This window comes from Lutjanus erythropterus, chromosome 6, assembly GCF_056507025.1.
Source record: "Lutjanus erythropterus isolate fLutEry1 chromosome 6, fLutEry1.hap2, whole genome shotgun sequence".
NCBI classification, from domain to species: domain Eukaryota; kingdom Metazoa; phylum Chordata; class Actinopteri; order Lutjaniformes; family Lutjanidae; genus Lutjanus; species Lutjanus erythropterus.
The window spans coordinates 9,168,382-9,195,966 of NC_139322.1; the positions used below are offsets into that span (position 1 = coordinate 9,168,382).

Below are 27,585 nucleotides of genomic sequence, written 5' to 3' on the forward strand. Positions count from 1 at the left end.
GAGAGAGAAAAAATAAAGGCATCATATTGTTACATTTCAATTCTGAATCTTCTCATAGCCTCAAACTTAAATAAATACACAGTATGGACCTGCATTTAAACTAGTTTACAGCTGACTTCATGAGAGTTTGGGCCTCAATGATGCAAAAAATGCAGGCTGCAACCAAGATAAGGATCTGAAACTGATGAACTAATAAAATAATTAGCCCTGAGGCTACTATTAAAAAGTCTGAATTAGGCTTTATTATAATGGCAATGGATTTATAAAACCTAAACAACATTATTCAAAGGCTTAAACATAGTTTAGTTTACTGACCTTTCAGCATTATCACAAGTTCATAAAGACAATTGTCAATACAAACACTTAACTATTTTGCTATTACAATGAAACATCAATAGCTAATGAATAGACCACACGTTTTAAAAGAGACTAGGGCTTTTAAATAAAACTAATTTTACAATAATCTGAGTTAAAATCTAATATTTTATATCACAAATCTAAAGTCTGCCTTCAGTCAGGAGTCTGCACAAACAGGACTGATGAGCTCCTGAATCTCTCAGTTGATGACAACCTATTAATTTTGCTGTTACATAAATACACAAACGTGTAGGTCAATTAAAGCAGGATCGTGGATAGACGATTATGATGATGTGTACTCCACAGGCTGCAGCCTAAAATCATGGTGAGACATCATCAAGTCTCAAGATTTTGGACATTTTCCACTCTCATTACTGCACAACCACACATTGCATATAATAGCGAATAATATTATAAGCAAGTTCTCGCATTGTTTCATCAAGTTAATCCATAAAACAATCGTCTTCTTTGTAGACTGCCTTATGTTTACACTTCCGCGGATGAATATGTTCAGGTGACACCTTCACGACTACCGGGACTCATTGTTTAAATAGCCTGTCTGTGCAGTTGGATCAGTGGATGATCCTCATCGACGTTTTGTAATATCTGCTGCAACACAATCAGCAGCTTCAATGCAAAAAACCTGGTCAGAGGGCTGTTGGATGCAGTTCAGGATAGTAAAAGCACTTCATGTCGACTAACCACCACAGTTTTAGAGAGAAAGTTGTACTGAGGCTAATGTGAGCTCATCATCTTAGTTCATTGGTGTGTAAAAGTCCTGCATCCCAACTGTTACTTTAGTTAAATTACAGAAAGTTTAGCCACAGAATGTAACAAAATGAAAGCATTTATTATGCAGAATGAGCCTTGTAAATGTAATTTTATTGGATCATTATTGTTGAATTCATGTGTAAGGGCTGTGTTGTCATGATACACTATAAAAACTCATACAGGAACTTAATGGAATCAACTGGTATTTTCTCATTAAATCAACATAAATATACAAGTTTAGTTTTTTACAAGTTAATTAAACTTACAATTCCTGATAATTATTTCCAGAACTTATAAACACAAGTTCTACTAACTCAAAGACCTGGAAAATCAACTCATTAAGTTAAGTTTCTAATAAAACATCATCAGTATGTTAGCCAACTTCCCAGCATGCATTGTGTGGGAGTTAAAACTCACCTGAGACCTCCCTTTTTATAGTTTGAAGAAAATATATATGATGGAGACTTGCTTTGTGTCTCTAATGCACTTAAAGGAATGTCACAGTTACTTGTTTTAACAATAATGAAAACACTGAACCATGATAAAGATTAGTATTAAATTCAGTCTCTACCCTCTGATACATTTAATGAATCAACAAATTTTACCCTTTGTGCCGATGCAGGAATAAAGTAGATACAACAGGAGCAGCTGCAGCTGTAAATTCTTCAATGTGAAATGAAGCACTGACTTTACAAACTGAGAAAATGTAAAAGAAAATCAAATTTGTTTGAAATGTTCATCAGTGTGACTGAAGAGTTTTTAGTTCAACTTAAAATGTTCAGCTTACTGAACATGTTTTCTCAAGTACAACTGAATTAATCTGAAGTTTAGTTGACTAGAAAAACTTCATTTGTTTAGAATCTTTACAGAATTAACTCAACTTGTCATTTCAAGTTCAGTTAACTTAAAATTTTAAGGAAGCCAAGACACAAAGTTTTTAAAGTTAAAGTTTTATTGTGTGTTTTGTCTCTGTTATGGTAAATGAATTACATGCAAAATATAAGTGTAAAGAGGTAAAGAAAATGTGCAGTTTCACTCAATGAATGGTGAAAAGATGTGTGCGCTTGCGTGTGTGTGGGTGGGAGAGAAAGGGGGCAAAGCAAGAACAGAAAGAAAAATAAATCATTTAAGAGCATACAGTATACATACACCTGTTTTCAAATTGCAAGTTCTGCTGTTCTCCATCATGCTGATGATGGCTTAAAGCTAAAATGCATTTATGTTTTTTTTTTTTTTTCCAGAATAAACAAGTAAACTATTTATCAGTGAGTTCTGGTATTTTGTATGCTCTTTAAACTCAAGGTTTAGGACTTGGGACTTAACTCGGAACTTGGCTGTCTTGATTTGGGACTTGACTTGGAACTTAAGTAGAGAGACTTGAGACTTAATTGTGACTTGCAAAACAATGACTTGATCCCACCTCTGGAATATACCAAGACAAACTTTATTTCACAGCAGAATTCAGACACAACTTAAAGCCGTCGTTATAAAAACATGTCACCAAGAAAGATCATTGATGTGGTTAAACTCTACCTTAGAAGATATGCAGAACAAATCAATATCGACTCAGTACAGGATGAAATCATCGCTGTGCAGCCGTCACCGCTCGAGGCCCGACTAGGTTCAGTATTCTTCTTCGTCATCTTCGAGATCGGCGGTCATTTGACCCAACTCCTCGTAATCCTTTTCGAGGCAGGCCAGGTCCTCTCGGGCCTCTGCGAACTCTCCCTCCTCCATGCCTTCACCCACGTACCAGTGGACGAATGCTCGCTTAGCGTACATGAGGTCGAACTTGTGGTCAAGGCGAGACCAGGCCTCGGCGATGGCGGTGGTGTTGCTCAGCATGCACACGGCTCTCTGGACTTTGGCCAGGTCTCCGCCAGGAACTGCAGTTGGAGGTTGGTAATTAATGCCAACCTGTTGAGACAAAGATAACGATCAGACAGATTCTCACCTTTCTGTGTGGGACTCCTTAAAACCTTATTATTTTGTCTGGGAGTGTTGTGTGCATTCTTGTCAGCTTGCATTGGGTCATCTCGCAACTTTCTGGATAAACTAGCAAAGCCATAACCTAAAAAGCTGTTTATAAACCTAATCTTTGCATTAACCCCAAGATTAAACCCTCAGATGGCTTTTTATTTTTTGTGATAATCAATTTACAAAGATTCACTTAGATTCTGGTTCCTTGTCCTGGTTCGGCTACATCTGTGACTGACATTAGATTTCCCTACAGACTTTTACCTGACTGTTGGTAAATTTGCATTCTGACCAGTGACAAGATGGACTAATTAATGTCCAACAACAAAAATACACTAAGATGTGGGGTCAGTGTAGTATCTTGCCCAAAAAGGCTTACAAACATCAAAGTTTTTTTTGCTTGTGTGTGTGTGTGAGAACTCATGTGGATGCATCTATTCTAAGGAAAAATACTGGTGCAGACAATGTGATGTAAAGTCCATCCATCCCTCATATAGTTAAGTTTGCACTCTCATGTTGGAAAATGCAAATAAGAACCACTGATATAACATATCTGAAGCTTGATTCCACTGGACACGTCTGTGTTGCATTACAGCCACGCCACCTCTGCTGGAGCGCTACATGCTCAGTGGAGTCTAGGGGTGCAACTAAAGATTATTTTCATTATCAATTAATCCCTTGATTAATCAATCAGTTGTTTGGTCCGTAAAATGTGAGAAAATTTTGAAAAATGTGGATCACTTTTTCTCTAAACTCAAGATGACGTCCTCAAAGGTCTTGTTTTATCCACAACCCAAAGACATTCAGTTTATGGAATTTGGATATAATTTCTTTAAAAATTACCCAAAAGCAATTAATCAATTATCAATACAGTTGATGATGAGTTTATTCATTGATTAATCGTCGCAGCTCTTGTGGAATCAACAGGTTACCTTCATAATGTTTCTCACCTTGAAGCCGGTGGGGCACCAGTCGACAAACTGAATGGAGCGTCTGGTCTTTATGTTTGCGATGGCAGCGTTCACGTCCTTCGGGACGACGTCACCTCGGTACAGCATGCAGCACGCCATATACCTGCCGTGACGAGGATCACACTTGACCATCTGATTGGCCGGCTCGAAGCAGGCGCTCGTGATCTCTGCCACGGTCAGCTGCTCGTGGTACGCCTTCTCCGCAGAGATGATGGGCGAGTAGGTGACCAGTGGGAAGTGGATACGTGGAAATGGGACCAGGTTGGTCTGGAACTCCATCAGATCGACATTGAGGGCGCCATCAAAGCGGAGGGAGGCCGTGATAGAAGAGACGATCTGACCAATCAATCTGTTGAGGTTGATGTAACCAGGACTCTCGATGTCCATGTTGCGGCGGCAGATGTCGTAGATGGCCTCGTTGTCCACCATGAAGGCGCAGTCAGAGTGCTCTAAGGTGGTGTGGGTGGTCAGGATGGCGTTGTAGGGCTCCACCACAGCCGTGGACACGTGGGGAGCTGGGTAGATGGAGAACTCCAGCTTGGACTTCTTCCCGTAGTCGACAGACAGACGCTCCATCAGCAGAGAGGTGAAGCCGGAGCCGGTTCCACCTCCAAAGCTGTGAAAGACCAGGAACCCCTGCAGGCCTGTGCACTGATCGGTCTGATGAGAACAACAGAAGGACAGAACAGCCTCTGATAAAGGGATAGTTTGACATTTTGACTTTCTTGCATTTCTCTTTCTTGCGGACTGCCATTTCTGACCAGAAACCAGCCTTCTACCACCCAAATATCGCTCTCTCCAAACCAACCAAACTCACTCGCAACAACAATAATTTTACCTTGCAGAACACAAAAGTTGCTCATCAGTGCTTTAAAGGGTTAGTCTGGATTCACAGAACAATTCATCCAAACTAACCCTTTAAAACGCTTAAGTCACAGAATAACACAAACATAGTAAGAGATGAAGCCAGCAGCACACCAGAAACTCCTGTGTTTTGTGGGGTAAAGATTTTGCCAAAGGAGTCTGGTGGCTTTGGAGAGAGATATCTTTGGCTTACATTACTGCAGTTTTCCATCGAAAAGATGGCAGGTACAGCAGTGAAAATATTCTAAATATGCTGTACACTTAAACTGATACTGATATTGGTTCACACCACATGCATGTACCCGTGCGTCACTGCTACCTAGCTGAACTGTTTGCACGTCTGTGGTGTTCACACGGGCAGCATTTCTGTTGGAGTGCGGCTGCTGAAAGCCCTATCTTCCTACAGTTTTCAGAGAGGAAAAGAGCTGTAAACACAAGGAAATCAGTGATTTCCCCCCCGTTCAGAGAGAGGAGGGGACAGAGAGGGAGTGAGAAAGATAGAAGAGACAAAATAAAAGAAAGTGCACTGCCCTTTGCCTGATTTTTTTTTTCATGTCTGCCATATTAGACATTAAAACTGTAATGAAAGTGTCATGTTGCTGATATAATGTGAATATGACTGTCAGTAGGCCTTTTTCATTGCGTATTTTTGTTAAGGAACATGTGTAGGCGCGATGAGGGCGCCAAAATAAAAACCAACAGGTAACGCCACACAGATGCACTGATCAAGTAACATGCTAAGAAACATGCGTAGGCGAGATGAGGCTCTAACCTGTTAATATGGGCGCCAAAATAAAAACCACCAGGTAACGCCACGCAGACGCACTGCTCAAAAGCATGTGGTGTGAACCAGCCATTAGCTTGCTCCACCGGCTCTTCTGCTGCTTCTCTAAACCGGGGGCGTGGCGACCGCCATCTGCTGCAGGTAATAAACAGACTATAACTAAGTACTACATACAACCCCACTTCAAAAGATCAATAAATACGAGGCTACAGCGAGCAGCCTGTTAGCTTATCCTAGCACAAAGACGAGAGGGGAGCTGCGAGCCTGGATCAATACAAAGGTAACAAAATCCACCCACCAGTTAAGTTCACTAAATAATGCATATTATCTTGTTTGTTTAATCTGTACAAAAGCTGAAGAGCTGAACAGTGACTTCCTGCTCTCAGATATGAGAGTTTTGCATCTGCTCATCTAACTCTCTGCAAGAAAGGAATGACTGTATTTCCCACAAACTATTTCATGATACAAATACAAGGCAGATAGTTTATGTGTCAACTCTATTATTCCCACTTGAAAAAAAAAACCTTGAGCCAAGAAAGTATCAAAACAAAAGCAATGACAATGCTTTTCTTTGTCTTCCTTTCTGGAAATTGCACAATAATAGTTATTCATATAAAAACCGCTGCGAACTCAATGAAATTCTTCCTAAAAACAAAACTGGTTATTTCCCAATCAGGTTTTATCATCATTACTGACCATTTTACGAATACGCTCCATGACCCCATCGATGATTTCTTTCCCAACAGTGTAATGACCTCGTGCGTAGTTGTTGGCCGCGTCTTCCTTTCCAGAGATCAGCTGCTCAGGGTGGAAAAGCTCTCTGTACTTTCCAACTCTGACTTCATCTGAAAAGAAAGATTTCATTCAGGAAGGTCAATAAGATCAACTGCAATTTAGTATAACTTGAAATTTTACAGACCAGACTGCCAAATGTGGGTGTTTTCTACTAAAACACACACGTCCAGGAGTTTAGTTTATCAGCTTCACTGTCGTGTTATCTTTAACTTTTCCAATCATATTGACGTGTTAGTGGTTCGATGGCAAAGTCAGGACTAACTAATGTTTTCTTTGTCAAAACTGGTTGATTTCCACAGATATAAACTAAAAATGAAACTAAAATGATGCACACTATATCTAGAATTTTGCCATATAAAATGATGAAGTTATAAAAATGGAGTCTTGTCTAATATTTACTGTAGGACAATTGACAACATGTGGTAAAAGGTTATTAGACAAGTCAAAAATCTAACCGAATATATAAAAGAATAGCAGAAAGATTAATAGAAGAGGAAATCAAATTAATTTTAAATTATTTTAACAAATTGGAGGAAAAAATTCTACACTTCATTTCAATGATCTAACTAGAAGTATTACTTGTTGAGTTATATAACCTTCTACTACATTTTGTCGGCTGTAGGTACAGCGCTTCAGTGGAAATATATCGCAGTAAGTTTAAATAAAAACCACTTCTAGTGATGTAGCTTCAGTGTGAGCTGGGATGAGCAGTTCTGATTGTGAAAAATGCAGAAAAAGTCCCTTTTGTCCTTGAGGTTTTAAGCAACTATAGTGACACACTGGAATAAAGGATTTTTCCTGGCTAAAATCAATCCACTGCACAACTTGCTATTTACATAATCCACTTCTGTAAATGTTAGCCAGCAATGAATGAAAGGTAAAGGAGTCACCGCTGCACTTGTTGCTTGGATACCAGCGCTCCCATCAGCAGTTACCTGCGTGAAGCGTGTGGATGGAGATGCACTCACACTAGACGCACACGACCACACTTAATAGGATGACAGGAATGGTAATAAAAATAGAGATAAGGAGGGTAAAAATTAACACGCATGCAGGTCTACTTACCAACCACTGTGGGCTCCAGGTCCACATATATGGCTCTGGGAACATGGCGCCCAGAGCTCCCAGTGTTGAAGAAGGTGTTGAATGGGTCTTCGCGAGAGTTGGGTTCTGTGGGGTTCTCCAGGAAGACGCCGTCGGGACCGACGCCGTGCTCGAGGCAGAAGAGCTCCCAGCAGGCGTTTCCTGTCTGCACACCTGCCTGACCTACATGGATAGAGATGCACTCTCTCTGAACAGAAAACAAAAACAATACAGATGGGAGTTGAGATGTCTGTCATAAAGTACAAAGAAAAACAAACTCTCAAAAGCATGAATGGGTTCCAAACACAGGCGTTTACTGCAAATATAGACCTGAAAAGGATGAATGTATTTTTGCCATCCAATCATAAATACATCCAATTATATTCACTTTCTGCCACATTCTGCCAATAAATCCCTGTAAATCTGATTTACCTTTCAGATAGTGGAGCTTTAATACTGAAATTTTAAACTGATGTTGCAAATAAAGGTCATGGATGTGTAGATCTTGACTGTTAGTCCAAAAAATACACCTATATAAAGCAAAGTAAGGCCACTAGGATGTGAATTTAAAAAGCAACCGATGTTTATCAGAGATACTGGATAAAATGGTTTGAATTTTCTGTTGGTGATTTAAAGTTGTGCAACTTCAAATTCTTGAGGTTTTTTTTATGTGCTTGTTTTTAGGGTTCATAAAGTTCACAAAAATGGAAAATGCAGGTGTCCAATATTCAAATTAGACTAACATCCCATTTATAACCAGTATTAAAATGCAGTCTGTATCTGGAAAAGTCATCCAGACGAGGAGAAAAACACATGTTAATGCAAGGTTTAAATTCTTCACGATCAGTATGTGAACCAGATCTGTCCGACCACATCTGGAGGTAGTCTGACTTGTACTGTGTTCAGGTCTTAGGAGGGTGTAAACACAATTCATATAACAATCTGGATGACTTGTCCAGATGCAGATCGGATTTTAATACCAGGTGTAAATGGTGCGTAAGAGTCTACAGCCATGTCAGTGTCTCTGTGTGTATTTAGACACAGCAGTGCTTTGAGCCAAATCCTAATATGCAGATGATAAATAGGTATGATGTTAATGTGAAACATCTTTGTTTGGTGTTTTGGATGCTAATAATTGCTTCTTATTTGCTAAAAAGTCTGAAGCTACAGCTAAAGGTGATGAGACTGGTATTAGTCTAGTTTTGCAGGTATTTGGTCATAAACCAAATTAACTGACAAACTCAGATTTTGACCTGATGGTAGCGCCAGAGGAAAAGTTAAGAGATCATCAAGTGATTCTGATTTATTATATTTGCTGCATTAATAAATGCACTACTGTAAACTTCATGATTGTCCATCTGATAGCTGTATAGACATTTTACTAAAAGGCAAAAATGTTAACCTGCTGGTGGTGCTAGAGGGAAAGTCAGTGAATCACCAAAGACAGAATAATTCTCTGGGATCATAAATGTTATGAAAATCAATCTGTTAGTTGTTGAATTTTTTTTTATTCTATTTTATATTATTTTTCTATTTTTCTATTACATTATTATTTATAGAGGTGCACGTCTAAGGCGGCTAAAATTAAAGTTCTGTTAAAAGCTGAAATTACCTACTGGGCTTTTTAAAGAGGGGAGTTTAAACAGAGAAATCCAGACAAATGGTTTTCAAAATAAAATATTTTAATTTGCTTTAAAGTCAGTGGTATAGACATTTCAACCATGATTCAATTTCACTGTTAAATGTTCAGTTGTTTATGAAGTTGGACTTATTTTGATCTTTCTTTCAGCTCGGTGTGCATTACTGACATGTCTGATATAATTGGCTGTAATAGTCATTGTATTTGTGCAGTGCTTTTCCAGTTGTTGAGTGTAAACAATGTCAAAATCAGGAGAGGCTTATTCCAACACTGAACTGTTGCATTTTCTAATGCTTCCCGCAGTCGTGTTTCGACATGTTGAGAATTTCAGGTTTTGTTTTCTCTGGCTTCGGGGAGGAACATCCCCCAAGATGATTTTTTGCTGATGAGTGACATTTGGAAGACACAGGCAAAGTCTGGAATATGAAAACTGATTAAAAAATACATACAAAAACTTCAATATTCACACAAAACAGGCTTTTTTACGTTTTTTTTCCAAGTGCCAGACTAAAATTCAGAGGATGAAGATTTGAGCTCCTCTTGTTTGTCTCAATCTGTCAAAGATTATGAACTCATAAAAAACTTAAAGTGCAAAGAAGAGTATGGAGACATTATTCAAGCTTTCACAGCGTTGCATCTACATGTATGTTAACACATGCAACTGCATTTTTTAATTTAAATTACATGCAGTGTGCATGCAGACAGTTTTGGAGAGTTTTGGGTGAAAATCAGATCTTAACTTGAAGATAATTCTGCCAGAATCTGGTGGAAAATTCTGAAAAAAAAGTAAGATATATAATTTACTGAATCATTCCACCAAATATCAAACTTTTTCCGGATAAGCTCCTGTCTTTTAATAAGTTGTAAAGATCTTACCATGTTGCTCCAGATGATATAGTTAGTTGATTTTGGTGCAGGATACTGTGAGTTTATCTGTCAGGACGGCTCCAGACAGACGTGTAGCTCCTCTGCTGTGTTCTGGGACAGGTAGACTCTTCTGCTCCGTCCCACCCACACCCACAAGCTCTTTATATCTGCAGACAGACTCACCGATGTGTCTGCCTGACGGAGCTTATTCAAGATAGATAGATGAAGGGAGGGAGTGACAGAGGGAGGGAGGGAGGGAGAGATGTGTTTCCTCACTCAAAATGTTGTTTTAGTCACTTTTTTTTCTTGTTACTGGCATGCACAAGAGACAATTAGACACATTAGATCAGTCATCTGTCACATTTTAATTCATATCTATTCGTATGACTCAATTCAGCATTGCATCACTGGCAGTGGTGGAATAAGTACTACGTTTAAGTAGAAATACCACAGTGTAGAATTACTCTGTTACAAGTTAAAGTCCTGCATTCAAAATTAAAGCCATTACAAGGAATTTTTAAGTGGTTATGAAACTGTTTTGATTTATTATTGATGCTTCTGTATCAGTGTTTCCCAAACTTTTGTTTTCCTGGGGACTCACTTTTGAAGAATGACAAACCATCACAACCCACTGCACAACAGACCTTAGTAATAAATTCTGCATGAATGAACGCTCCTCACCATTTCAACTTCCATTTCCGCATCATGTTATATTATATTGATTAAAGCTGCAACGGGTAATCAATTATTAAATTCAACAGCAACTATTTTCAAAGACAGTTAATCAGTTTGAGTCATTTTTGAAGGAAAAAAATTCAAAATTTTCTGATTTCAGCTTCTTAACTGTGAATATTTTCTGATTTTTTTTAATTCTTCTTTGATGGTAAACCGAATATCTTTGAGTTGTGGACAAAACAAGGAACACGATCGATATTTTCTGACATTTTATGGATCAAACAACTAATTGATTAGTGGAAAAATTATTGCCAGATTGATCACTGTTGAAAAATAGGTCCAAACACGTGAAAACAGATGGAGCACACGGGCGTACCATCTGTTTGACCCATTTTTAAACTGACAGCCACAACTGATCAATCGATCTTGAATATAATGGACAGATTGATCTGCAATATATGATTTGCAGCCCTAATCTTGATGCATGTTATTGCAAACATATACACATGTTGAATATTTTATAACTGAGAAGTTAATGCATTTAGACTGAGTTAACAGGACATCTCATTGGTTTCATCTGGAAAACAATAAAGAACATTTTAGACAACTGAATTATATAAATACAATTAAGATACTACTACATTTCTTGCATTATCATTTTATTTATTTGGCGACCCAAATAAAATCTCCTGCAACGCACCTGTGGGTCCCGACCCAGTGTTTGGGAATGACTGTTCTATATGAGCAAACGAGACCATTTCTGTAGTTGTTCTGAATTCTCAGTGAAATTAGTCCGTGTTTACATTTTGCCAGACAAACTCAGGGTGATGAATATGTTTGCCAGCTAAAATAAAGGAGGAGGAGATTTGTGTTTAGATCATTTTACTTTTGATGTTGTATTTTTGTGGTTTTGGTGGAGGAAACACTACTGCTTTTGTCCACAGGGGCCTCCAAAATCAATAAAATATGAAAGTTTAAAGGGCTTTAAAGTAAAAGAACTCATTATGCAGAATGTTTCATTTCAGAATAATATATATTGTACGACTGAATTATAATTATTAATGCATTCATATGTACATACCTTTTAAAATTGAAAGTTTTAAGTATCAATTTAGTCTTTTATCCATAAAAATGTATCATAATAATTTATATTTAAACAATTATATTTTGTATTATTAATCTGAATCAGAAAATGTTATACTTTAAGTTATCAAATAAATGTAATGGAGTAAATATCCCCCTGTGAACTGTGGAGTGGAAATGTGAAGTAGAAGAAAATGATATTAACCAGTTCGTTGCTGATACTGTATACTTATGTACACTAAGTAGAATTTTAGTAGAACTTTGTAGACTTTTACCTGTCGTGCAGCATTTTTACGTGGTTGCACTGGTACTAATAGTACAGCTGAAGATATGGCAGGAAAGGGGGCAGAGAGAGAGAGAGAGGATGACAGGCAGGGAAGGGAAGTAAACTGGAAATGAAGCAGGTCTGCTGCAAACAGCTCACAGCCTCAGTAAGCAGAGCAGACGCTCTAACTGAGCTACCAGGGCGGCCCTCTGCTTGCACTTCATCATTTTTTAATGCCATTATCACAAGATGACATTGTAATGGCTTGTTATCTTGAGAAAGCAAGCTGTGTAATCTCAAAATAATCAACATGTTATCATGAGAAAACAAAAGGTTGTTTCCTCTTATAACTTTGAATATTAATTTATTTTTATGTTTATCAGAGATCAGCGTCATACCAGCATGTATAGGTGGTGGTTTGAGAAGTGTAGCAAGTGATTTAAGATGAAAATGTTAGATCAAGGATTACTAACTTACTGTTCAGTTGTTAATCCTTCGTTCAGTCATGACAGTAATCTTAAAGGCTGAAATCAGGCGTTATCAAATCAACCAGACACTCGTTTTCTCTTCCCGTGGTCTCAAGAAATCAAAAGTCATTTTCTCCTGATAAATTATCTTGTGTAACCGGCCTTTTGTTTTCTCAAGATAAATGAACCCTGAGATGTAGAACTGAGATGCACAGATCTGTTTGTTTGGCTTTTATTAAAGAATAAATTTATAGTGCCCTCGTGATTTTTGCCTTTATCACAAGAAAATGTTTTTTATATCTTACCAGATACTTAATTCTTACTTGTATGTTCTTCTTTAATAATCTTCTTCTGCGGTATTTCACTGGATTCTGTTTTTATTCTACTTTGTAACTATGTTTTGAAAGTTGCTATACAAGTTTAAATGTACAAAATAATTTTTGGTTGTTGTCATCTTGTGGTAACAAAATCATTAACTTGTGATCTTGATATAACGGCGTTAAAAAAAAAAAATTCTCTTGGCTTCTTAGGAAATGGATGTTTGTACTAAATTTCACAGGAATCAACCCAAAATTTAGACATTTTACTCAAAACCATCAATGTCAACATCATGATGATGCTAGAGGAAAAGTCAGAGGATCAGCAGATTCAGTTGGATTCACATTCTGGAGAACGTGAACTTCGTGGTAATTCATCAAATCATTGTTGAGATTCTTCAGTCTGAACCACGACACTAGTATGACTAATACAGTCATCACAAAATGCTCCTGCTTCCTCAAATGGAAAAAATATTGTTGGCAGGTTGGACAGTAAATTGAGTAATCTGATTGCATGCTGATATTCAGTTTTTACTGTTCACATTCAAATGGGACCCATCAAGTCGTAGTAAGTCTATCCCGTCCAGTTTGATGAATTTGAGACATTAAACTGCTTCGATTGCTCGGATGATTCTCCACTCGCTCTGTGGACGCGAATGACGACTTTTCTACCCACTGACTCAGCCGGTGACGTGAGGAAGTGAGTGCGTTTGGTCTCTCTGCATCACAAGACAACTGACTGAAAAGATGCACCGCAGACAGAACGTGTCAGTTCTCGGTGTGTTTATTCACTTCCCAGGCAACAGTGATGTCATGACTTTGTGTCCTACACGTACACGTCCAGATGTATAAGCTGAGGAAGAAAAACAAATCACATGCACCTCATACTTACTACTTGGTGATGTTTCAACTGTGCCAAATAGAGGGACAAAATAATTAAAGTAAACTGGTACAATTCAGTCATTTTCTAAAACAATATTTATCTCTAAATATATATTCTCAGAGCAACAATAAGTAATAAACCTTTCGTATTAAAGTGATTTGAATCTAAAAGCACTGTTTACAGGAAGAATTACAAAAAGGGTTGAATTACTGACCCATTAATGACCTTGCAAATGCCAAATGAGTACACTTGATAATAAGCCAATGTACTGTAACTATCATCAAAGTCAAATGGGAGGCAACATGGATGCTCACTGTTTGATGTAGGCCAAAGTCATAAGGCATATAGCAGCAAACGGAGTCTGACTCAACCCCGTCTTTAAATGTTTTCTTATGATGAGTAGAAATATATTGCACTTTGAAGACAAACTGAAAAAATAATCTCACAGGTAACGACAGCAACAAGTACCACCGAAGAGAATCATGCAAGTGGTGATGGGCTCCTTGGAGGCCTCTTTTGAGGTGAAGTCTACCACGGCGAAGCTGAATCTCTGTTGCGCGGTCCGAGTGTCGGAGGGTTGACCATCCAGTCGAGGAGGCGGCCCAAACTGCTGCACTCATTCTTTTCAGAGTACCTATTTGCATACTGGCGAACAAACATCTCCCTTTGTGGTTCTGTTTTAGTGGCATTTTAGCAAAGTCTAGCTGCCTGTCCTCCCGTCTGCTTTTCCTCTTGTGGTTCTTGTTCTTGGCAAAAAAACAAAAAACAAAAAAACAAAAAACAAAAAAAAAAGAAATCACTTTTCTCGTAGAACGCAGACGCCGGCGTCGCACCGCTGCGTCGCCATCGAAGTGACAACCTCCCAGGAGTCGATAACCGGGTCGTAACATTCAATACTGCTGAGGAGGGAGTTCCCGTCATATCTGGAGAGATGTGAGACAAACACAGAGGAACTGAGAATTTTAACCACAACAATCAGCTCTGCTCAACTGGACTGCTGAACTGCAGGAGACTGCTGTACCGACTGAACTATCAAAAGTTAATTCTTTGTGTTGTGTAACATGGAGAGATAAGGTTCATCTTAACCGGCAGAGTTTCAATGACCCACTAACAAAAACACTGCGGTGACTCACAATCAGTCGCCAGCGATGTGCCACAATTATAATCATCCAGATAAACTTGATAACTTTTCTGATAACAACAGAAAAAGCTAAATTAACATCATTAAACACATACAGGATTTTTCAGCCTCTCTTAAGGCGCTTGCATGAAAATTGAAACAAGTTTTGATTTAGAGCTGATTTTTAATTGCAATTATTTTGACTGATGTTGCAACTGCGATATAATTTGTGATACTAGAGGGAATGATCACATTACATCATTATTCTAATTTTCATTGAAAAACGATTATGGTGTGATTTTTGCGTGGATCTGTAACAGAAAAGATGTTTTCTCAAGTCTGTGGAATATGGTCAGGATATCTTTGGACCACAACAATGTTAAGTTTAAAACTATTTTGAAACACATTTTGCCTTTGACAAATACTGCGCCTCCTGCGATTTGAAAATTGCAGTGGGTCATATTGTAATTTCAATTAAAATGGTCATTATGGTCACTCCTAATGACAGATTCCCACTGCAGTATTGAAGCCCTGATTTTCCACTCCACACGTTTTTTTGAGATTGCCAACAAAATCCCAGAGATCAGAGGCGTTCACTCATTGTTTGTGAAATATTCAAAAGACATGATCTGAGATCACGCCAGGGCCTCACAGACGCCCAAAGGATACCAAGCAGGTTTAATATCTAGTCGTGTTGGGGACAGACTGGCGAGCCATGCAACAAACTACAGCCAATAAGAGCAGACCACAGGAGGAAACACAAGCTGGGAGAAGAGAGGAGTTGAGAACGAGAGATGGAAGAAAAAAATGAGCAAAAACTAGTCATGAACACAACAAGGTTTATCAGACACCAAAACACAGAACAGACGTTTATAATACTACAACAAAAGGATTTTACTGCTCTAGAAGGAAACAGTAATCACTTGATTTAGATTAGACAGTAACAGTGGAAATGAGGTGTGCGGTGTCATGTTGCAGCAAAATTAGAGCCTGGTTCAACTGTTTTTTGCTGGACGACTCTGCGTGGTTTGAAAGAGGGAGGTGAGACACCCTTTCTTACCCTGCAATGGCATAGAGACGTCCTCGGAGAACTGTGGCTCCCACGTAACACCGAGGCGTTGTCATATTGGCCACAGTGGTCCAATAGTCCGTTCTGATGTTGTAGACCTCAACCGAGTCGAGGTGTGAAACACCATCAAAGCCTCCAACCACGTAGATGTGGTCATTGAGTAAAGCAACGCCGGCCCCTGAAAACAGGAGAATAAAACTCTCAGATGAACAGAAACGCTCACAGTTAGCTTGAATACTTCACTTCATCCTGTTTTCTTACCTACCTGACCTCTTGGTGGCCATGGGTGTAACACTTGTCCAGTGGCCTGTGTGAGGGTCATACCGCTCCACTGAATTCAAGATATTTAGTCCATCATATCCGCCTGTGAGGAAATATCAGGGAAATTACACATGTAGAGCTTCAACAATAAGTCCATTAATTGATTGACAGAAAAATCTGTTTTGATCCATCAATCATTTGAGTCATTTTCCAAGCATAAATGTTTCTCATTTGTTGGATCTGCATGTTATTCTTTGTCTTAAGAGTGAAGTGAAGTTATGATCTTAAATCTTAGGGAAAAACTGTGTTGGGTATTTTCCATTATTTTCTGACATTTAATAAACCAAATGATTAACAAATTAACTGAGAAATAAATAACTGCTGGCTGCAACTCTAGACAAGTTTAGCTGAGCTGAAATGAGTCAGTGACCACTTTTGCCCGAGCACAATACAATATCTTTCTTTGGAAACTGCGCTATAAAAAGTGGGATTGTATTAAGGCTTGACAAGTAATCAAAACATCAGATATTCCTTTTGTGAAGCTTAGCGGTCTTACAGAGAGTGTTGCTTTATAGGTTTTCTACAGCCTTACTGCTGCCAGGCTAGCAAGCGTCTTCAAGCCTGTTTATAGTGCGTCTTTGAGAGTCAGTCAACCCTCAAACCCTCAAAGTATTTTTTTTTAGTCCAGTTAAAACTACAGGAGTTTCTTAAGGCTTCTGTAACCTTTTGTTTAACTGTTTAACTAAAGTGAAAACACGTGCTTGTCGTGCTTAAAATGACAGCTTTAAGAGCCTGACAGGAGAGAAGGTATTTGACTTCTACTCAAATGTGGGATTTATGTTCACATTAATGGTTTCATTTCATGTTTCACTTGTACAATAAAACAGAGTTTAGAGATGAGGCCTCTCGTCTCCTCCAATTTATCTCCAGGAAACTTCCCCAACAGGACTAATGTGAAAGTGTTGTTTCTTCAAAATTTCTTTCGAAAATCGTGTTGGTGTTACATTTGGGTCAATACAATAATCACTTAGTCAATTAGTCAATGGTAAGAGAATTAAAGTTAAGTTAAATTAGTAAACTAATTTGATAATTGATTAATTTGCAAAGTAATTTTTCAGGCAAAAATGGCAGTTTAAAATTTAAAGTTGTTTTCACACTTTTCTTCATTTATTATCCTACTGAACTGAATATCTTTGGATTTTTAGGTCACCATCCTCGACCTTGGACTTTGAAAAACTTAACTTAACGTCATTGATTGAATGATGACTGTTGCCGTGTCCAGCTTTTCAAATGTTTAGATTTTCTGCTTTTCTTCTGAATGTCTTTGGATTTGAATATGCCACATCAGGCTCTGGGAAATTATATTTTTTGACCTTTTCCAGACAGTGATTAACTGATGAGGAAAAATAAGCATAAGTTGCAGCCCCAATAAGAACATCATGTGTGTCAAAGTTATTAAAAACTGAGAAGTAAAGACTGTTCATACCTAGACAGTATATAAGTCCACTTGCCACCACCAGACCAGCTCCCTCTCTGGCTGTTTGCATATCTCCCAGCATGCTCCACTGGTCGATGTTTGGGTCATATCGCTCCATGCTGGTATGACGTCGGCTTCCATCGAAGCCACCGGCAACATAGATCATGTCTGTCGAGAACCAGATCAGATTTAACTAGACTGAAAAAAACACCACTGTATTGTTACTGTGTGCCTTTCTGAGAAACAACAAAACCATTCACAGGGGATTTCTAGGGAAGAAAGGAAATACCAACAAAGGCAGGAGCCATTTGGCACGCTCACCTCCGAGTGTTGTGGCTCCAGCGAGGCCGCGGCGCACATTCATGGTGGCGACGGTGTACCAAACACCGTCCTCGTCCGCTGTGTAGTCCAGGCACTCCACTGAGCTGAGCCTCGAGCGACCGTCGTAGCCTCCGATCACATAAACTCGATCGTGGAGGGACACAGTGGCGACATAACGCCTTTTCCGTGCAATGTTCTGTCAAGGACATACATGTCTGTATCAGCTGAAGCTACTTAGAAAAAAAAAATTATAGGGTTCTCTCTAAAATATTTAATACGTACAGGAAGGAAGCTCCATTCTTGTGTTTTTGGATCATATTTTTCAACTATGTCTATCGGTGACTGTTGGCTGCCGAATCCACCTATAACCAACAGGACTTCTTTGGCACCTGAAAAGACCCAAAAATCACTTTTACTGTGTGTGTGGATTATAAAGTAGGTATATAGGAGACATGCATATACCTAAATTGCAATTAAAAAACAGGATTCCTACCTAATCTAGCTTGTGTGCGAGGGCCCTGCATCTCACTCCTCAGCTCCGGTCGTAAGTGGAATTTCTTGGCTTCGTCGACGAGGTCTCGACATGGCAGGCTACACCGAATGAGGGGCTAAAACGTGTCAAAACTCGCTTAATTATGGTGATAAATACTTCAACACACAATCCTTCACTGGAAGCTTTGGCGTATGATTACACAACAACCTGCTGTGTGTGTGTGTGTGTCGTCTGGCTCACCTCAGCATCAATGACATCTGTAATGTAACGGGGGGTCAGGAGCGGCATTCGGACAAACTCGAGCATGTCTGGCAGGTAGGGCTCTCGCTCTTTTCGGTTGTGTTTCACCCAGTTCAACACGGCTTCAAATACAGGCTCCTCTGAGTCCACCTACATACAGACAGCATGCACAGTGAGAAGACAGTAAATCCACATATTGAGAGGACTGTTTCAGTGGGGTTGTGTGAGATACAGATCCATCAGTGTATGAGCTGCAGTAAATAGCGGTCACCACGCCCCCAGTGAGCAGCAGGAGTACCGGTGTAGGAAGCTAAGCAATGTACTCCTGTGGACAGTGTCAGAAGCAAAACGCATTTTAGACACGTCAAAAAGAAGGACCAACTAAAATAAATTTCTGTCATTTTAACTGTATGCTATATTTGGATTATGTTCACCTCTTTTCATTGCCGTCAGACGGCTTTTTCTGGGATGGGAAACCACCGTTGTACGAGCCAAATATTGCTCTTTTCAAACCAACCAGACTCCTTTGGCAAAAACAGTAATATCCCCTCACAGAACACAGGAGCTGCCTCGATCTGTTAGTGTTTTGTGGTGACTTTTGTGAATCCGACCAATTGACTGTGAATTAAAAATGGATGACACGCCTCCTCTTCCTCTCACTGTACAAAAATAAAGCCAAAATATCCAACACTTGCCCACACAGCTGGCCAACTCAATGGCGAACAGGGCTCAGCTGTCAGTCAAGACGTGAATCAGCCTTCTCATAGCATCGAATAACTAATTAAAACAACACTTATCAGAAAAATTAACATATGTCAGAGTTACAGGTGTCACAGTTTCAAAATTAAAAAATATATATATCAAAATGAGCTTTCAGTTTAAGTAATCCAAGTGAAAGGCAGAATCTGTGATTCTCAGTATTTTTTTTTCTCTCCACCCCCGCGTATTTGCGGTGTGTCCAAAGAAAACACTTTAAAAATGACAAAGCGTAGCTTATCGACTGTCATATCACACTTGATAGAGTTTTTAAAGAGGAATTTAAAAATGCCAACAGTTGTCAAGGCAGAAAACCAATAATCTGTTGATCCTTACAAATCAAGACTTGATGGTAGAACAGGCGGCGCAAAAAACAGAAAAACAAAAAAAAAATGTTTAAATCAACAACCTGAATTGAATCGTGACCTTAGAATCTAAAGTCATATCAAATTGTGGGAAATCATGACAAACTAACAAGAATGATAACAGTTTCCTAACATGACAGAAACCAACTGTGGGAGAAATATATTTGTGTACTTTGATGGTTTAGTTTGGCCCAAGTCCTATCTGATAGTGTGGAGGGGTTGGGCTTTAAAACTACAGCCAGGTGATCGAGATGTTTTGGTTTCCCTTTTGGGCAGCTGCCATGTTGTCCATCTTTATCTATGTCAGTGACCCTAACTAACTCTTTAAAAGAATAAAGTCACACAACAACACAGAAAACTAAACAAGTGAGGCAGAAGTAGACCTGCAACTCAATTTACTGCTTTTGCCAATGGACACTGGTAATTATGGAGAAAGCATTATTTAGCTTATAAACCACTGGTTTCCCATCAGAAAATGCTGTCTGATTGCAAGGTTAAGTGATGAAAATATTTTAAATATAGCGCACATTTATACTGACTCTTAAACTTAAACAGTCTGTTGATTCTTTTAGATGACTGAAACATGTCATGGTGCTGTCATGTCCATAGCAAATAAATTCTGAGCTTCCTCCACCACTGAAACTCCTCTCTGCTTCTCCAGAATGGGGGCAGACTATGGATCAGTACCTCATACAACCTCACTTCAGAAAATCCAAACTAGCCCTTTAATAACTGAACAGTTAGCTGAAAACTGCAGTTAAACGTGTTGCACAATATTTATTAGTTGCACCAGCTACACTGTCCATCTATAATGTTTATCATTAATTGTTCAGCAATTGCAATTATACTTGTAATCAAAAACACACAATATGCAACAACGCAGTCTGCTGTAGGTAGAAAGAAAGCTATAAATTCTCACTATAAAATCCTCACATGAGAAAGATGACATGAAGAGAAAAGTTTTACTGAGGGCAAATTATGCGTGACTGTGATTTACATGTATGGTCTGGTTTTATTTTAAAGACAACAAAAATGACAGGAAGAGCCATTTGAGAGAATTGATGATCTATAAATCATTGTGTGATAATAACTGTGTTTTCACAAAGCAAGGCATGTGGTCGGGAACAGGAATTTCCTGAGCACAAAGGCCAACTTAAATCAGGTTTTCTTCTCTGCAATTTCTTTGTCAGCCCGATCCGCAAAAGTGAGTGGGACTGGAGGAGGGGGGTGACTGACTGAGATTACAGCAGGCTGGTACTTGTTTTTCTCTTTTCCCACTCAGGTGAAAGACAATAAGAAAGCTGTGAAAGTCAAACTCAGTTAACACTACATTGTTTTAGTCACGTTGCTTTTCAGGCACCAAAATGAAATATTATAGGTACATCATACATAGATAACACATAGATATATCAGGGAACAGATGTGTTATCATGAGTTCAGGTATTTCAAATAACAAGGAACTTCCATATTTTGAGGATTTTGGAAACCCCTGTGGACAAAAGCGGTAGTATTTCCACTGTAATAACCACAAAATATAACCTCAAAAATATAATTATTTGAAGAAAAATCTCCTCTGGATTCACTGAAACTTCAACTAAACCTGATAATAACATCAAAAAGTAAAAAACCTCATGGCATCCGGTCTTCCTACCTGGATTTCGTCACATTTTATAAGCTTTTCGACTTCTGTCTGGCTGAGCAGCATGAACTCCTCATGCTGAACCACCTCGGAGAAATGCTTCTGGGAAAAGAGCTCGGCGGCCTGCATCAGGTCGAGGCAATTGTGAGTTTCGGCGAAGTCACGAATACCCAGACAGTTGGAGGGATCGAGCTGACTCTCTAAAAAGTCACAACACGCTCTTTTCACCCCTGAGGAAGACAAAAGTTAAAATTGTATAAACACACACGCATCATTCAAATTCAGACAGATCATGACAGACATGACTCAACAACTCTGAAACCATTTCATTTGAAGAGTGGTGCCTCGAGGTTTCTACAGGGTTCACCACATTATATTCAAGACCTTTTAAGACCTGTTAAATACCACTTGTAATGCAACATAATGCATCACATTTTTTCGGGAGTATTTGACAACAACTCCTGATGATATGATTGATTAAATTAATGTGACTCCGACTCAGGTTAATCCTTACATTCATTTAATGCCGCTTACCTATTTCAAATGATTAATTTATTGAAGTTCACTAAAGATTTGGCTAAAATTGATACTTGACATTTGGCGATGAGCTCCCCAGCTACTGTAGCTAGCAGCAGTGACAGTGTTTACGGCGGATCTGATGATGCAGGATCCACAACACACAATCTGCTGTCACAACAATCCCACTTAGAGTTTATAGCTGAATAATGGACCTCATGCAAGAACATTTTTGTATTTTTATAAATCTTAAACTACACTGTAACTTATACTTTCCTTACTTCTATTGACTATTTAACTCTTTTAATTGTGTTGAAATATTTCTGTTCCTTTTACATTTTGTCTTGAAGCTCTTGGTGCACTTTATGTTTTATGTAGAGCACTTTGAATTGCCCTGTTGTTAAAAAATGTGCTGTACAAATGAACTTGTTCCATATATCAGGAAGTGTTCATTCACGAAAATGGCATCAAAGAAAAAAAAGAGGAACTTTACAAGTTCGGAGATTGAAGTTCTGCTTACAGAGATCCATGAAGGAAAGCTTATTATTTTAACAGTGCCAGCTGTGTGTTAACTGTGGGTTGTACTGTCACTGAGATAAAGAAGAAATGGTTCGATGTGAAAATGACTTAAAAAGACATCATGCGACGGCAAGGTGATTGATGACTGCAACAGGAGGAGGGGGTCAGGGGAAGTTTCTGTCATGGAGCTGGATGACAGAATATGTGCCATGATAGATGATACTGCACAACAGAGGAGCTTTTCCTTGACAGTGACTTCATAAATCTACATATGAAGATATGGCTGACACGCCTGACTGTAACAAATTAAATTATTGATGCTTTATGTGTAAAGTTAGAATTGTATTGTCATTTGAATTGCAGCCAAACAGGACAATGTCAACATAATTATGAAGTGAAATTTATTTTTCCTACAACAGGTCTGGACCACCTGTACATTATTCTTGTTTCTTAGTGAAAATTAAAAATACCAGAAAATTGGTGAATGCAAAAAGTTTGCTTAAACCACTCGTACAAACCACTTAGTAAGGAATCTTTTTGTACGAGTTGTTCTTGCATGAGGCACATGTCTGCAACAGCCTGTAACCAGATACGAAAACGTCTTAAAACTAACTTTACTGCCTACTGCAGGCAAGAGAAGAGATTTAAAACTTTTATAAATTAAATTTATGACATTTTAATACTGTCTAAAGTCTTTTTTAAGGAAATTTAAGGATTTTTTTCTGCAGATGCCCTCTACACAGACTAACAACAATATCAGCTGGCTTAAGCACACATCTTTAAAATAAAGGGACAGCAGGCACTCCTAAACGTACCTTTGAGCTGCAGCAGACACGCTGCAGGGAGCAGTTCTTGGACGTTCTCCACAGTGACTAACACCGTCTCTGTGTAGACAAAGTCCAACAGGATCTCCATAGTCGCTGCAGTGAGCCCCTGAATGTCGACAAAAGATTTCCCCTTCTCTGCAAGCTGCACAGAAACAAGAACAGACGCTATCAGGTGTAACAAGACACATATCATTGACGGATTAGTTACAGCATTGAGTTTTATCCTGTAGCAATTCTCATAATTGTCTTGTCAACTGCACCTTGTTCAGTAAAATACTTCCTTAGAGACTCTAAAGAGCTAAAATATCATATTCAGAAATGTAACCATAGCATCTTTTTCTGTTATTCTCCTATGTTTATCGAGACATATGTCAAATGCTTTACAGAACTGAAAAATAGTAAAAATTCAGTGTGCTTCTTTGTCAGCATTGTGTACTCAAAACATTTCTAGCATTACCTCACTGGTGAACATGGCACAAAAGTAGTCACTGCAGGCAGCCAAGACAATCCGATGAGCTGGAAAATCTGTGTTCTCCACTCTCAGAGTGATGTCGCAGAGTGTGTTGCTCTTGCGAAGTGAGTTCATCGCATTGAGGATGGACTTGGCATGAGAGTTGGTCATGATGTCTTTGGGAGCCATGCTGCCTTGAGAATCTCTCAAGGATCTCAAACTACTCAAGGAATCTAAAACAGATAGACAATTCACCGTTCACTACATCATTTGTACATGCAACATATTCTATATGAGTTATAACTGTTTGAGTGTTTGTGAGTTAAATGGGTGTGTAACATGTGTGAGATTCCAACATAAGATTTGTGCTGCACAGTGACAGAATAAAAGCATATTTGATGTTAGTTAGAAAGCACAGAGAAACAAAGATGTTAGGTATATTAAAGGGACAGTTCACGCCAAAATCAAAACAAGATATATTTACCCTTTCCTGTAGTGCTATTTATCCATCTGAACTGTTTTGGTGTGAGTTGCTGAGCTCTGGAGATATCATCTGCCTTCTCTCTAATATAATGACATTAGATGGCACTCTGCTTGTGGTGCTCAAAGTGTCAAAAAATACATTTGAAAAACTCAAACCAATGTCTCTTTCCAGAAATCATGACCTGGTTACTCAAAATAATCCACAGACCTTGTTGCTGCAGTGTAATGTAGCAACCATTTTCTTTCTACTGTCCACCAATTGTATGACTGTGCAGTAGGAAGAGTGCATCTATTCAGAAGCGAGACAAAATGTAAACATTAATATCATCCTCCTGGTTGACCTGTAATGTCTCATCCATGAGTAGAAGCATGGTTCCTGTTTTGTCATGAGGTTCAGTGGAAAGAAAATAGTTCCACAGAAATTGTCTTAATATTTTTGTCTTTCACCCCAGGATTCTGTATTTGCGGTGTCTGGCACGTGCCCAGAGAAACTAGACAAAATGTAAACATTAATACCGTCCTCCTGGTTGACCGGTAACATCTCATCCATGAATAGAAGGAAAGAAAATAGTTCCACAGAAATTCTCTTAATATTTTTGTCTTTCTCCCCAGGATTCCATATTTGCGGTGTCCAGAGAAAAAAAACAACACTTCAAATATGACAGCATAGGTTACAGCCCGTTATATTAGACTTGATACCATATAGCCTATCTTTTTAAACAGGAATTTGAAAATGTGAGCAGGGTATAAAAATGATTTGTTGATCTTTACACATCAAGACAATATTGTCTAACATTGACAAAGCCATTGGTGCTGAAAAATATACCTAAATTGAAAATTAAAAGTGAATCATGGCCTTGAAATTGAAAGTGAAATCGAATCACAGATTTTGAGAATCATGACACTCCCACTGCTGAGGCTTTCAAAAGTATTTTTGGAGCTTTGAGCATCACAGGCAGAGTGTCTTCTAGTTCCATTATATTCAGGAGCAGGCAGACATCTCTACAACCAATATCTCCAAAACAATTGAGATGAATGGATGGCACTAAAGGCAAGTGGGAAAATATGTTTTTAATTTTGTGGTGATCTGTCCCTTAAAGACTGTGTTACTGTCCATCAGTAGTGTTTAGAGGTGTTGATACTTGAGTATGTCCAAATTTGTGAGATTTCTGCATTTAAGAGGTAAATATTGTGCTATTCAGTAATTTACTTCATTTGTCTGATAGCTGTAGCCAACAGATTGAGATTTTTCATGCAAAACATGTAGTAAACTAATAAAATGGCCAGACAGAGTCCTCTCTTCAGTGAAAGGACTTTGAATTTTGATAGATACATATATGTACTGCTAATACTTGAGTGTTACTCGGTGATATTTTGAATGTAGGTATTTTACATTTAATTGAGTAATCGTGCACAGTGGTGTTGCTAATGCAACTTACCGTTAAAAGATTTGAATACTTTTTCCACCACTGGGAGGCAATAACTATAGCTACACATTAGCAAGCAGCAGCCAACGACAGCTGAGGGCTAACGCCAACGCCAGACAACAACTAGGAAAACACAGCCATATAAAGTGAGCTGGTGGCCAGAGGAAGACAACACATGAAGCGACACACACAGAAGAACTTGTCAAGAATTTACATAATACCTGTCGCAGCGGTAAGGCTGATTCAAAACGTTTAGCTAAGTTGCGTCGCTAGCTAACGTTAGTAGCACCAAAGTCCCTTGTCCCAGTTCTTGCTGTCAGTCACACTGTGTGGAAAAAGCCACTGAACTACATCTAATCCATCATGACCTCTGATAGGTCACACTGTCCGCGGCCTCACTGACGACATATACGTCTGACAATTCAAAACAATTTCATATCTCATCCCCGACACGAGTTTTACCCAGCTGGAATATCTCGTTGACTAAACTGCAGCAGGTCACAGCAGCAGAGACTCCACAGATTGGACGTAAACACAGACCATTACGTGAGAATACGTGCGCGCTCCAGCAGCGCGGGTGCGCTGCGTTGGTCGCGTCTAGATGAGAATGATCTCGCGAGAGTAATTATTTTGACCCAAACCATGAGCTTTTTCTAAGTAGAACCAACTGTGTTTTTGGCTCTATACATAAGCAGATCTTAACCACAGCCTTTTCGCATTATGCAACCTGAAGAATTTTTACAAGGTGGAAAATGAATAAACAACGTGTAAAGATCTCGCGAGACTTTCGCGAATCTAGGGTTACCACCATAGTGTTCCACAAATAAGATGCCCTTCGCGGCTATTCATGTGGAATCACATTACAATTCTATCTGAATCAAATACATTTAAAAAACTTTTGGAAGGTATTTATGAGTTTCTGACTATGGGAAAGTGGGGAAAACAACAAAATTCCCATACTGAATCTCTGATATCTCTTTTTAACCAAATCACACACAAAAGCTATTCTATTCTCCCCTTGATTGCGATTGTAATAACTAATATAATATTTATAATATAATGAACTAATGTAATATTTTCATTTCCATTCACTGAACTTCCCTTGAAACTGTTAGGAACCAACCAGGGGATGCCCACCTCTCACTCTGAAAACCTCTGGGCTATGTATCACAATGGAAAATGTCACACCATTTGACACACACCAAATTCTGAGATAACCTCTCCAAAGAAATATCTGATATGATAAATGACATCATGTTGTTGATAATACTTTAAAAATCAATGGTTAAAGAGTTATTAATACTCTTAATAATGAATAGTTTTTCATGGGAACGCTTTGTTCTTTTACTTGACCATAACTGCACCAGTAGTTTTACTTGTTGTTGAGTAATATTTCAGTAATTCTAACAGTACTTGTACTTGAGATTTTCAGTACTCTGATAAAATGACAGAAACCATCTTTGGAAAAAATGTATTTGATGTGTAATGTTTTTAGTTTGGTCCATATCCTATCTGTAACAAGCCAGCAGCACTGTCACTAGTCTGCTGCTTGCTTTCTGTCCCTCACACTATGACAACAGGCTATGCTTCAATAAAGTCCAACTAATTATTAAGTAATTAGTCAGTCATGGTAAACTGCCATCCCATGGGTGTTGCTTTGTCTCCATACTGTCAAGCCTTAATAAGTAGAACCCCTCTTTTTAGCATCACATCACTTTTTAAAACTAAACTTATCAGAAAAACAAACACTTGAACACACATCAGCATGATAACAACTACAAAATATGACAAAAAAAACATCTTTGAGGAAAATGATTTTAATG

General features: G+C 38.6%; 2 protein-coding genes across 4 annotated transcripts; both read right to left on the reverse strand.

Annotated features, from left to right (window-relative positions):
- Nucleotides 1–2,551: 2,551 nt before the first annotated feature.
- Nucleotides 2,552–10,318, reverse strand: tuba5 (tubulin alpha 5). The gene is made up of 5 exons (XM_084720447.1): nt 10,118–10,318; nt 7,585–7,810; nt 6,421–6,569; nt 4,056–4,736; nt 2,552–3,045 (listed from the first exon to the last, which is right to left on the reverse strand). Exons 1-5 carry the CDS (start codon nt 10,118–10,120, stop codon nt 2,752–2,754), a joined length of 1,353 nt encoding a protein of 450 aa, XP_084576573.1. The 5' UTR covers nt 10,121–10,318; the 3' UTR covers nt 2,552–2,751.
- A 3,365-nt stretch (nt 10,319–13,683) lies between these two features.
- Nucleotides 13,684–26,291, reverse strand: klhl12 (kelch-like family member 12). 3 transcript variants are annotated; one of them, XM_084720448.1, is made up of 13 exons: nt 25,984–26,291; nt 25,775–25,885; nt 23,859–24,085; nt 23,390–23,543; nt 21,552–21,769; nt 18,780–18,929; nt 18,540–18,654; nt 18,329–18,435; nt 18,047–18,242; nt 17,735–17,893; nt 16,253–16,351; nt 15,979–16,165; nt 13,684–14,721 (listed from the first exon to the last, which is right to left on the reverse strand). In XM_084720448.1, exons 2-13 carry the CDS (start codon nt 25,830–25,832, stop codon nt 14,595–14,597), a joined length of 1,797 nt encoding a protein of 598 aa, XP_084576574.1. In that variant the 5' UTR covers nt 25,833–25,885; nt 25,984–26,291; the 3' UTR covers nt 13,684–14,594. The 3 variants fall into 3 exon arrangements, with proteins under 3 accessions (XP_084576574.1, XP_084576575.1, XP_084576576.1); XM_084720449.1 differs by lacking the exon at nt 25,775–25,885; XM_084720450.1 differs by lacking the exons at nt 25,775–25,885; nt 25,984–26,291 and adding an exon at nt 24,337–24,396.
- Nucleotides 26,292–27,585: the final 1,294 nt, after the last annotated feature.

Coding starts and splice junctions, on each gene's coding strand:
- tuba5 (XM_084720447.1), bottom strand. Junction 6,570..7,584: donor CCTGGAGCCCACAGTGGTTG/GTAAGTAGACCT, acceptor CTTTCTTTTCAG/ATGAAGTCAGAGTTGGAAAG. Junction 4,737..6,420: donor TGGAGCGTATTCGTAAAATG/GTCAGTAATGAT, acceptor TGTTCTCATCAG/ACCGATCAGTGCACAGGCCT.
- klhl12 (XM_084720448.1), bottom strand. CDS start 25,832: ATGTGTAGCTATAGTTATTGCCTCCCAGTGGTGGAAAAAGTATTCAAA. Junction 23,544..23,858: donor GTGCCATGTTCACCAGTGAG/GTAATGCTAGAA, acceptor GTTTCTGTGCAG/CTTGCAGAGAAGGGGAAATC. Junction 14,722..15,978: donor CGTCTCTATGCCATTGCAGG/GTAAGAAAGGGT, acceptor ACATCTCTCCAG/ATATGACGGGAACTCCCTCC.